The following is a 13015-nucleotide window of genomic DNA, read 5'->3' as shown; positions in this document are numbered from 1 at the left end:
CATGGCACCTGCTTATGTCTGTGCCCGTTATCTGATGCCCAGACCAGCCACCGAGTGTCAGTAGAGCATGTGAAGAGCCACCTGTGGGCATGCATGCAGCAGGTGCCTGCTGGGCTGGGGTGTGGTCTGGGCTCGCGCTGTTGCCCACTGTGCAGCCATGGTCACGACCTCCCTGCCGCAGCTCCGTCTGCCTAGCAGGACCCTCGTGAGGCAGGCTTCAGGACAGCCCGACAGCCAGCCAGAAGAGCGTTCTCAGGCCCCTTGGCCTCTGGGTCTCTGGGCACTGTGAGAGAGGATTGGTGACCGCAGAGGACTTTTGTTTTTGTGGATTAGGTCATTAGTATTTGCTCTGTGAGTCATTAGGAAGTACATGTGGAGAAGGATAAAGCTGTTACATGCTGACATAAATAACATTTCAAGTGGAACACGACTGTTTCCCAGGAAACACTACCAGTGAGATGACTGGGGTGGATTGGCAGTCTTCCGCCCCGAGACACCTGGCATGACCACTGCGTCTGCCGCTGCTCACGCCTGCTGTAGCCGTCACCTGCTCTGGAGCTCATCTGTCCACACATGGGTGGGGAGACGGTGGTTCTTGGTTCGCAGCACGCCACCACAGGCAGTGCCCTCCAGACTGGCTCAGAAGGCTCTGGACCCACAGGAGGTGACTCTGATGCTGCAGCTCAGTGACAGATGCTGGCCTCCGTGACGCCCCGGGGGCCGTTCTGCTGCACAGCTTCCAGCCTCTGTGTCGTCCCCTGAGAAACCCGTCTTGCCAGGCCACGCTAGTCTCCCGGTGCCAGTGCTGTTCACTGAATGGTCTTTTCAGAAGCCCGTTGGTTAGTGTTCCCACAGCTACCAGGCACAGTGGGTCAGTCCCCACTGTTAACAAGGCTGTCTGACGTTCCCCCAGAGGCGCGAGTCGTCGCTGGGGTGAACTGCACCAGCCCTTTCCTTTAGGGGCATGTTTGCTTCCTTCATTTTCAAGAGCATTTCTGCAGAACCCAAGTCTGAGTGCCCAGTTGGTCTGCATCTCCTGGGGTGGAAGTGGGTTCCATGGACAAACCTGCTGGGTGCAGCTCACTGCTCAAACTGTCCCATGAGTGCTGTTCCTGAAACAGCCGTCATATCAAGATATGCACCAAGGGTACTTCGTGCAAGCCCACTATGCTGGCACGCCTGTGATGCTGTGGCTCAGGAGGCACAGGCAACAGGAGCAAGGTTCAAAGCCAGCCTGGGCCACCCCGTGAGGCCCCATCTCAAAATAAAACACTGGGGATGTGGCTCAGTGGTAGAGCATGCATGCTTGGGTCCAAACCCCAGCACCAGAAAAGAGAAGAAAAAAAAAGTGCTTTATCTATGCTCCCTTCTTTCATGCACCAAAATAATTTAAAACATATAAATTAACTAATAGAACGAAGCATTTTGTCCTGCTTCATTAAACGTGCTTCAATGAAACTGGCTTTCTGAAGACCACAAGTGTGTGGCTGTGAAGGCCACAGTCCCTGCTGGTCCCGGGACTCGGTCCTCTCTCACGCTGGCAGCCTTGTCTGACTGGTTGGCTCTGCCAGTGGAGACAGTGACCTCTTGGGGGCAGAATGAGAGCAGTTGGACTCCATAGCCTGGGGGGGCGGTCCTGGGGGGGGGGGGTCCTGGCGGCCCTCGTGGCCACACTTTGGAAACTGCTGCATTGGATAATGTGACACTTGGTACATCCTAAAACTTCTGAAAATTGTACTAATGTTGTAGGAACATGGCTCACTCTGCAGTCTCTGGGTTTGGTTTCCAAGACAGGTGAGTGGTGTGGCACTCACTAATTTATCAAACTCCAAAGTTACTTCTGTGTTGCTTTTATACCCTGGTTCATGCAGTTTTTCTATTGGTGAACGGTAGCTGCAGGTCCCTCCTGCTTAGCAAATGAAGGAGTTGATTCTCAGATATGAAGCCTTTGCTGTCCCAGAAACTGGGAGCTAGTGTTATAGTTAAAGCTTCATCCCAGGGTTTCATAAACTGACTTCCAGACCACTCACATATAATCGAATCAAGCCTTTATTGAAGCACACAGGTGGCGGCTGACCAGAACAGAAAGCTGTTCCCCTGATCATCCCCGAACAATTTCAAGGGCGCTCCTTATAAGCCTGAAAACCACAAAAGGGATGTTTGGGGATCCAGCCAATGCAAGCAAGCCAGGTTACAGAAGCAGGACAATGCAGTCAAGCGGAGGGAAGCCTAACCAATCCCAGTTAGCCCAGTCACCCCAGTTACAGAATCAGAGCCCCGTGACCCAGTTACAGAAACAATGCCCCATTAGGTAGTTGCTAATGTTAAAGGTTTCTATAAGAAAAGGAAAAGAAATCTTGTCCCAGGCCTGACCCTTCTAGTTGGTATGGTTGTTTTACAGGATGAAGCCATAAAACAAAATGGAGTCACATTTGCTTCTACTACCACACTAGTAGGTGAAACTCCTAAAAAATCCGGATGTTTCCGCTCCCTTCATCTGTACCCTATGAAACAGTCCTTAGTTCCCACAAGTGTAATTGGTTGGCTCTACTTCACCTACGACAAGGAAATTAGTTTCATTTAGATGTATTAAGATCATTTTTTTTGAGAGCTGTTTTGAAGTACTATTTTGTAGAGCGAGATCTTGATTTGGGTAGTGTTTTTCTCTGGGCATTGACAGTGTCAGAGGCCTTCTGTGGACCCTCCTCCAGTGTCCTGCAAGGGTGGCTCCTGTGGGAGGCCCTGGTCCCAGTAGCTGAGGTTAAAAAGGAGGCAGCAGGTGAAATGATGGGTTCCGAATCTGAAGCCTCACGGCCTACCAGGCGTGGATTCACGAGTCCGATTGCATATGATTCTCTTGTGACGTTATCGAAACTAATGTCTAACTGGTTTGGTGCCTGTTGCACATCAGAGCTGGGGCCTCAGGGTTTGGCGTGGCTTGATGCAGATATGGTTCCTTGGTGGCCATGAGATCTTGGATCGCTCCTTAGCCTGGGTAAGCCTCTGATTCCTCATCTGCAAAACTTTTAGGATTCCTTCATAAGGTTGCTGTAGATATTAAGTAACATAAACTAACGGGGGTGACTGCCAGCGTCTCGTTGGGGGTTCTTCTTCCTGCCAAGAAAGGTGTAAGCCGCCTGGAAATTTAGAAGTCTAAAATGATTAGAGAGGAACAAAACACAGAGTCAGAATATTAACAAAAGCAGAGCCCCTGATGCGTCCTGTCCACCCGAGAGCTGTGATGCGGCGGGTTACTGGTGACTCCTGTGTTGGAGTTTGACTTTAGAGAAGCACGCGGAGGCGAGCATATAAAGCAGGGTTTATCTAAAAAGGGGAAACAGACTTCTCCGGGGAGGGAGAAGGGGGCCATAGCTGGTGTCCTGGCGTCCCAGGAGGCGAGGTGTTCACCCTTTCTATGTTTCCTAGGCTTCCTTTCTTCTCCTGCCTTTTCTCCCATGTCTTTCTCCTTCCTGCATACGTGACTAGGCCCAGGAATGCCTAGTGGGATGGCCAAAGGTGAGAAACAGGTGGGCCGAAAGGGGAAGGGCAGGGTGGAACAGCCCAGGACACACGACAACCTTATGTTCCCTGTAGGGAGGGGCCATTCCTGGGACAGGCTACCTTAGCTACAGGCTGGAGGGGGAGGGGGAGGGGGTGGAGGAAGGGCCCTGAGGAATAACATTTCAACCCCTCGGCAAAATTGGCCTGACTCACCTGAGTTGACTTGATTTTCCTGTCTGTACAACTGACTCTGGCTTCAGCTGGAACTAGACTAAGGAAAGAGAGCTCCTAGGGTTGTTGGAAGCTGCTGCATCCAAGGCAGGGAGAAGGCTTCTAGGCTGAGTCTCTTTGGGATGTCTTGCAGTCAGCAGGTTGATTGGCGTCTTAACCGTCACACCTGTGAGACAGGCAAAGGGGGGCAGCGACCAAAGGAGGCAGATTTAAAAAGACCACTGAAGGAGGCTTTATTTGAGACTCATCCCCGGGTGGAATTCAGTCAGACCCACAGAGTGGTCAGGAGAAGGGCCTAAGGAGAAACCGTGTGGGGTTTAATGGGGCTCACGGCAGGAAGGGAAGGCTTGGGACAGGAAAAGGGATTTTTTTTTTTTTTTTTTTAAAGAGAGAGGGGAGAGAGAGAGAGAATTTTTAATATTTTATTATTTTTTTTTTTAGTTCTCGGCAGACACAACATCTTTGTTGGTATGTGGTGCTGAGGATCGAACCCGGGTCGCACGCATGCCAGGCGAGCACGCTACCGCTTGAGCCACATCCGCAGCCCCAGGAAAAGGGATTTTAGGGTCCCTTGTCCCACGGGAGTTGGTCAGGGGAGCTGGCTGAACTCCAGGATTGGCGTTACTCAGGAGATCCCGTTGAGTGACAGGCATCTTTGTTGGCGCCTGACTTGACAATGATAATACCCATTTCAGGTGTTATCTGTGTGGGTCTTGGTAGAGCAGGATAGAGATTCACTGTGTGTCTGGGGAAACGACCAGAGAAAATGTCCACTGGTCATTCCCAGACACCAGATGTCTCTATCCACTAGGCTTCAGTGCGCGGTGACCCACACGCAACCCATGGACAGCTTGTGACTAGTATCTCTGTGTGGTCATAGCTCCGTCCCACCCTGTGATTCACTGACCCTCCCGAGAACCCTGTGCAGCAGTTAAAGTGTGTTATCATCCCGTTCCATAAAGGAGGAAACTGACTGTGAATGAGGAAGAGGCTTGCTTAAAGCTACCAGCCCATCGTTAGAGGACTCATCGTGACCCGGGTCACCTGACCTCATCACTGTTGGGGTGGGGTAGGAGGCCTCCCCAGCGTGCCTGCGAATGCAGGGGTGCTCAGAGGGGACAGGGGCTGTGGGAGCTGTCGCCCGATCGGTGCAGGCCAGCGTTGGCCCACTGGGTGCTGGCCGTAGGCAGGCGGGCACGGCTGTAGAGGGGTCATGGGGACATCTCCCTGAGGGGGGCAGTGCTACCCCATCACACCCTTCTTCTGAGACACACTGCCTGGCCTGGGGCGCGGAGCCGGGCACTGGCCGAGGAGGACTGAATGTCCGGGAGCGGGTGCTACAAGGAGCCTGCCTCCTCTTGAGCTGCTCTTGTTGGGTATTTTGTTCACAGTGTGCAAAGCTGACTGACGGCACTTGCTCAGTAAAGATCCTCTAAGGAAACAGAGTTCCCCGTGACCCAGCAGGAATACCCTCCAGCGCAGGAATCACTGATATTGCAGAAAGGAGTTAGTTCAGAAAAGGGGTGATGTTTTCAGTTGTCTCCAAGAATTCATTTTTGTTTGTTTTTAAATTAGAAGAGAATTGCCTGGTTTACACAAAAACTTGATGTAAGTATAAATGGGATAGGGCTGGGATGTGGCTCCAGTGGTAGCGCGCTCGCCTGGCATGCGCAAGGCACAGGTTCGATCCTCAGCACCACATAAAAATAAAGATGTTGTGTCCACCTAAAACTAAAAAATCAATATTAAATAAATAAATGGGATAATTTCTACAAGACCATTTAAATAATTTTGTTTTCCTCTTTTTCCCTCTCAACCCAGATTTTAGAAGAGAACATAAGGACTTGGAATCAGGCTGTAAATCCCATGAGCTCCACCCGGGATCACATCTACAAGTAAAAAGTCATTTGGTGAAAAGGTAATGCCGACGCTTGGGAATGCCAAGCCCTTTCCTGGTGGATGCCTATGGTATAGGGATTCTTCATTCACCAGGAAGGCATAGATCTGCCTTTCTCCCCTAGAACAGTGGGACTCACTGGAGGGTTTGTACCCGTGGGCAGCGGGCCTCCAAGGTTCCAGGAGCAGCACGGTCACTGCTCTGACATGGTGTTCTTGTGAGGAGAGGCACAGTGGCCCCTCACGGCCAGGGCAGGAGGGTACAGGATCCCACCCAGTGAGTGCCCAGAACCTCGGACAGCACCAAGCTCTCCCTCCACGTGCTGCGCTTCTCTTGCATATACCAGGCGCTTGTCATGCCCCGTGGCTGTGACTTTGTTAGAGATGTGACAGCAAAACCAGCACGACTTTCTGTTTCCTTCGAGATTGTACAGAAGAGTCTAGACCATGGCAGGCTCAGACTGTCTTGTTTCCCTGAAGCATGTCCTGCTCTCCCTCCCGTGGGCAGCACCTCGCTGAGCTTCTGCGTGGCTGGAGCGTCACTGCTGAGCTTCAGAGCCCACGTGTACCGGCACCGAGGCACTGAGGCTGAGCAGACTGGGCAGGCTGGCCTGGGGTCTTCATGCTGCTCACTCAGGGGTGTGCGGTTTAGAACTCACAGGTCATTGATTTTAGGAATATTCTAGTCAGTGTTTTCAGACTGACGTCAACCGTGGGTCACTGAAACCATGGATGAGGGGGAACTGCTCTATCTTACAAATGAGAGAATCTGAAGTTGACATGAAGTAATCTGCTCAGAGCAGTGGAGCTGAGATTTGATAACTGCATCTACCTAGCCATTCCTCTCTAGTTCAGTTCTGTGAATTCACAGGAAACATTCATAGGAGAAATCATGAGACAGATAATCTGCAACATAGCCGGGTGCGGTGGCCCATGCCTATAATCCCAGTGGTTTGGGAGGCTGAGGCAGGAGGATTGTGAGTTCAAAGCCAGCCTCAGCAAAAGTGAGGTGCTAAGCAACTCAGTGAGACCCTGTCTCTAAATAAAATACAAAATAGGGGTGGGATGTGGCTCAGTGGCCAAGTGCCCCTGAGTTCAATCCCAGCTACCAAAAAAAAAAAAAAAATCTGAAACATGATTTATCTCTACCTTAGGAATTAGCTATTACTTTATCAAAGATAATTTTGATTAAATTAAATTAATTATTCACCATCCTTAAAGTGTTGATATAAGATTTTAAACATCTTCATCCCTGTTGCCTTTCAGTGTTAGAAAGGGGCGAGAACAATGTAGAGTATTGAATTGTCTGTAGCTGTATTTCTGTGCTGTAAGTTCTGTGCTGTATTTCATCACTGGTAAATGTAATTTCAGTGAAATGAATTTTAAAGTACGTTTCTAACGGTGAGAAATGTGATTTGCGGGTGGAAGTGCAGATCAGTCGCAAAGTACCTACACAGGGCCCTGGGTTCTGTTCTAGCACCACACAAAAAGAGAAGAAATATGAACCTGGTAATGATGAGCATTTCTGGTGAGCATTAGCATATTGTGGGTGGCATAATATCTCCCATTTCTATTGTGTTGCAAAAATGATATGAACCATGCATTGGAAAGACCGAAATAGAGAAATGTTTATTCCCTAGTCTCACCTATTGCATAAGGAGTTTCAGCTTTGCTTTTGTCTTTGTATTTTAGGCCACATGCCCATGAGACCAGTGGGAACTGCCTTCCTTCGCCTGGCCCCCAAGTACTCAAGGACCACACTGCAGGAGAGCACACCCACCAGCCAGGTCATCGGGGGTCTGAAAAACCGAATGGAGGCCGCTTGTCTGAGTGGCTTAGTAGAGAACATTCTGAGAGGGCAGCTATGCCCCTTCACCTCGGTGCCAGTTCGCCTGGAAAGAGAGTGAACAGTAGTGAAGTGGCCTCCCCGTCTTCATCCCGTTCTGCACGTTCCAGGGCTGTTGGCCCAAAGCCAGACGCTGTTCCGCAGCAGACCAGGATGGAGCCATGCTACTATGAGAACTCTCCTTCCACGGAACCTGTGGCTCAGCCAGCCTGCCGATGTGATGGTTGCCAGGGGCCAGAACTTCTTTGTCAGCTTCTGCCACCCGCATTGCCACCAAAGAAACATGCTGTTACTAGTGTGCCACAGTCAGAGAGGAGTGAGTCTGTGCCTGACGTCAGACTTTCAGGGGTGTTCAGCGGTCCCAGGAGGCCAAGCGCAGTGTCAGAGCCAGGTTCAGAACTCAGTACACGTGCGGACCACCTGAGATGCAGAGAGACCCTTCAAGTGAAGTTGCGTACGGGCAGCAGAGCCCCCTGCCTGTTCAACACTGCAGCTTGTGGGTTTCGGGCAAACTCAACTACAGTTGCTGATGCACTCTGCCAGCCAGAACTGGACTCTAGTTCTCCGTGCCCAAATGAGACCGTCTCATTAACTACCTATTTTTCAGTTGACAGCTGCATGACAGATACGTACAGACTGAAATACCATCAGAGGCCCACGCTCTGCTTTCCAGAGAAGAGTGGCTCTTGTCACCGCCGTTCACCAACTCAGAGTGGTAGAAGCGTAGGACCTGTCACATGATGGCCTTGGCCCACCCTGCCCTTCCACAAGTCCAGCATGCACTGTAGCAGGTAGATGATGGAGTCCACCAGCTTTTTCTCAGAGGCCATTAAGATATTCCTAGTGACCAAGAAAATCAAATCAGTGGCATTTCAAAAATCATATATATACATACACACACACACACAAATTAATATAAATATAATGTTAAAATGTTTTGCTCTATAATGATCAATTACTGGATATTTTGGAAATTCACTTTGAATATCGTGGCATGCCTTGAAAAATAGCAAGTCAGGGAATATATAATACTATTTGCCATATGTAACAGTTGAATAAAAATTAGATTTGTCCCCCTCTAACATGGCTCGTAGACCCACAGTATCAAACTGCCCGTCTGCATGCCAGCAGCACATGGGTTGTCAGGTCAAAGCAGAGTCTGCCTTTAAGAGCACTTTTTGATTGTAGCCTACAGGTTTCACCAGTTTGTTCCTGATTTCTTCCACGCCTGGGCCCTTCAAGTGTCTTTAAAAAAAAAAAAAAAATGACCTCGAGTTTTGTAGAATCTTGGGGGAAATTGCCTTAATGATTAACAATTTTTCAAATTTCAAGGTCAGGACTAATTTTTCTCCTAGAACATATATCTTCAGAGTATCTGGCTAACGTAAATAGGCCTTTAGCCATTATATGTGTTCGTAAATATTGCTTTAGCCACGAGCTGAGAAGTCAAAAGTGTAAACTTAAGTATATGTATTTATCTTGTTACTTTTTTTTTCCTAATTTTACGTGAAATGTGAAAGACTTTTATTTTGGTTACATTTGCTTTGGGCTGCTAATAACCAAAGTTAGGAATTAACCTTGAGTCCTCTTAATTGGGACTGTCAAACTGCCCAAGTTCTCTCTGCTCTAGTCTTACACTCCTAGGTTGTCAACTCATTTTACTACGTAGGCTTCCAGGTTAACTTTGTCTTTCATGTAGAGGGTTTAATTTTAATGAAATGGGTATCTAATTTGGGCACCCTTCCAATTTTTTCTTTCTCAAATCATTTTACCCCGGCTACCTTCATGGAGAGGGCTTTCTTTAAAAATTATAGGGATTTTCATATGGTAAACTTAGGAGCGAGAACAACTCCCTTATCTCCTTAGTTGTCAGTTTATTTTATACTAAGCTGATAACCTGATTGGGATTGAGAATAGTTTTATAGTGTCTATTCCAGAAAATTGAGAATTTATAATTCAGTAAACTAATAAGTTTAATATCTTGGCCAATTCCATAAATTGTGTTAAATTTTTCCAAAATGTAAGTGGTTAAAATGAATACTTTTAGATGATTGATTATAAAAGCTAACCCTAGCCCTCTGACTTTGGCCACCAAGACATTCTCACCAGCCTTTTTTACCTTTTTATATGCTCTCAATTTAGAAATACTTGAATATCAAATTTTTATCTTTTAAGATAACTTAAGTTTTTATAATGGAAGGTTTATAAGTAATGTAAGGTTTATAGAATTGTATCTGAAACGTCAATGTTTTTCATTGCTGCTTTGATAATGTAAAATACTAAAGATGGGGCTTCAAGTATTTTTTAATAGCTTTCAAAAACTGTGTGGGCTCATATTAACTTCTATTTGGTCAAGATGTTCAGTTTGAAATATATTAACTGAAACATTTACACTAATTTCTGATTTAATAAGTTAAATGTACCTTTTCAACATCCAGTTTAGTTGCAAACATTAAATAGCAGTATCCAATTTTGCCTTTTAACCTACTATTCAGTTTTTAAGAAACTTCCCCAGTTATGTAATTTAGTACTAAACAAATTAGAAACCATTTGGTTTTGTTGATTCAGCACTCCAAGTAGATTCAATACATACATACTAGCTAATCATTCCCCTGTAAAGTCTCTATTTCTGAGGTGCCTGTTAATATTTTTATATTTTCATGTTGTAACTTTTTATAATACAGGCAAGCATTATTGAAATGTTTAAAATACTTGTCTTCAGAATTGTATTTTCATGTAAAATCTTTTTTTGGGGTTCAAAATTTTTAAGATAAAGTGTTTTAAGTTAACATGGTTGAATTTTGCATTGGTGAATTGTCTCTCCCCCCTCCCCTTTCCGTGCGTCCTATTTAAGGGAAATGGAAGTCAATTTAAAGTTCAAGGGAACTTGGGATCACTGCTCATGTCACCCCAGGTGTTCCTGATTAAACCTGTCCAGTCTAGAGTGTAGTGCCAGAGCCACAGCAGACTTCCCAGAGCCAGGCAGTGAAGGACAGAGCTCTGGGTAGCAGCTGGTCTCACTGTGCAGCCCGGGGCTCCTGCAGTGGCAATGAGTACAGATGGCATGCACAGGGAAGGGCATGCTGCTCCAATAAGCCCCAACCCTGGAATTGGATTGCTGGTTTTCCTGTGAAAGCCTTTGATTCCTCTCATTTTGAAAGGTAAAAACCATTCTTAGCTTAGAGGCTTTCATTATAAAAAATGGTAGTGAGCCCAATTTGGCCCAGTGGCCCTGGTTTACCTTGTCTTTGAGCACCACCTACATTACATACCCTCACTGACCATAGACATCTGGGGTTTCCAAATGCAATTCCATACCTTCTAGGGTCATTTGGTACTTTTTTTTTTTTTAATTGTTGATAGACCTTAGGTTTGTTTTTTTTTTTTTTTTTTTTTTTTAATTCATATATGGTGCTGAAAATCAAACCCAGTGCCTCCTCACACATGCCAGGTAAGTACACTACCACTGAGCCCCAGCCCCAGCCCTTGGTGCTCTTTATATGCTAAAATTTTCAGGTGAAGAGACCCCCCCCCTTTTTTTTTTTGTTGGTAGATGGACACGACACAATGCCTTTATTTTTATGTGGTGCTGAGAGTCAAACCCGGGTCCCGCCTGTGCTAGGAGAGTGCTCCACCACTGAGCCACAACCCCAGCCCAGGTAAAGAGACCCTTAAAACTGTCCTTACAACTGCTAAGCCAATTCATTTCAAGTAGTACTTTAGACCTCATTTTACTTCCATGAAATCAAAAGTGAGTTTGCAAATGAACTTATACAATTAAAATCACATCATTCTTTTTTTTTTTTTAAGAGAGAGAGAGAGGGGAGAGAATTTTTAATATTTATTTTTTAGTTATTGGCAGACACAACATCTTTGTTGGTATGTGGTGCTGAGGATCGAACCCGGGCCGCACACATGCCAGGCGAGCGCGCTACCGCGCTACCGCTTGAGCCACATCCCCAGCCCCAATCACATCATTCTTGATGTCTTTTTGTTGTAGCAAGTTTCCAACACTTTATAGCATTCCATTTATACACTTCAAAAGCCTCCAAAATATGGGCACTATGAGCAGTTTGGTGGTGGGTACGGTTTCTTAGGCCCTCATGCTGCCACCATTTAGTCATGTAATATATCAGCACATTAGTGAAGTTTTTCCAGAGAAAAGAACAGCATATATAGAAACTTAGCATGAGGGATTGGCTCATGTGATTATTGAGACTCAGAAGTCCCATGGCCTTGCCCACTGCAAACCAGAGGCCCAGGAAAACCACTGGTGTCCAAGTCTGTAGGCCCAGGCACCAGGAGTACTGATGTTGCGGTTCACCCTTCCTCTGCCTTTCTAGTGCTCCAGCCCTCATGGGATTGGATGATGCTCTGTACATTGGGAGAAAATCTTTCTTTGCTCTGTTGGTTCAAATGCTAATCTCCTTCAGAAACATCTCTTTGGACATACCCAGGAACAGTGTCTTACCAGCTTTCTTGGATCCTTAGCTCAAACTGACACACAAAAGATTAGCCATCACATTGTAAGATTTCTCCATCTTGGCTAAGCTAGAAATTTTCAGAACATGTGAAAGTAGGCTGATTTTAGGCTCAGAAAGGTGGTAGGGATGATGATTACAAGTCTGTGGGTGCTCTAACAGTAAGCTACATAAGAACTATTAAACTTTTTATAACCTTACCACCAGATAATTTGCTGAGAAAAAACAAATTCAGCTATGTAAGTAAGTGTTTATTAGATAAAATTGTTAGCAGCAGAAAAGCAGGTCATAATCATTAATCACACTCAGTAGAGTCTCCTTGTTTGTTCCTCCTGATGCTTCAACCACACCTTCCACAGAAGGCTCTCTTGGTGCAGAGCAACAATACCCTGAAGGCATAACTAAGAGTCACCAGGCCAACTGATCCTCCAAGGGCAACTCCAGGCCTGACCCTGAGCACCCTTCTGAAAGGCAGAGGGTGCAGAGCTTCCTGGATCTTCTGCCTTGGTCACAGGGAGGGGACTACTTCACACAGTTCACATCTGCCAAATCCGTGATCTTTCTGATGAAATGCCCGCTGAGCACCCCAGACCAGTAAAATAATTGGATTTAAATAACAATGAGATTTGAGTTTAATACCAATTAGATTTTTAAAAAGATGGAACAATCTCTACAAAGGAAAGAATTTTTGTCTGGCCTACAACTGTTTAAAATGTCAAATAAGTTACAAGCATGAGGAAAGCAAATGTTTGGACACAAGCATACCTAATACAATGATTGAAAAAAAACAGGCTTGAAACATTCCGTTTCAGGGTGCTCAAGAGGGCATGCAGGCGGGCTTTCCACTATCTAATGCCATCTCCTTTGTGACCCAACCGGCATTTCAAAGGTCATGAAAAGACCATTTAAAAACTAAGTACATGTAGAGCCAATAGACTGTGGACTCTATTGTGTTAGTGACAGGCTCTACACAATCTCAGAACACCAGTCCTTTTCTCTCTCCTGAATAACTTTGGAATTTACAACTCCCTCACCTCACCTAGTTACACACCCCATTATG

General features: G+C 46.3%; 1 protein-coding gene across 5 annotated transcripts in view; it reads left to right on the top strand.

Moving 5' to 3' along the window:
- Positions 1–9193, top strand: part of USP53 (ubiquitin specific peptidase 53) — a 59798-nt gene extending 50605 nt beyond the window's left edge. For all 5 annotated transcript variants that reach the window (XM_081304311.1, XM_081304310.1, XM_081304309.1 and 2 more), the window contains 2 exons: positions 5554–5650; positions 7321–9193. In XM_081304311.1, coding sequence (XP_081160437.1) covers positions 5554–5650; positions 7321–8215 — 992 coding nt within the window. In that variant the 3' untranslated portion in view covers positions 8216–9193. The remainder of the gene's footprint in view (positions 1–5553; positions 5651–7320) is intronic.
- The last annotated feature ends 3822 nt before the right edge of the window (positions 9194–13015 follow it).

Source organism: Spermophilus citellus (assembly GCF_964194105.1).
Source record: "Spermophilus citellus genome assembly, chromosome: 8".
NCBI lineage: Eukaryota > Metazoa > Chordata > Mammalia > Rodentia > Sciuridae > Spermophilus > Spermophilus citellus.
Note: the sequence above shows the minus strand (reverse complement) of the source record. Positions and strands in the feature narration are given on the sequence as shown.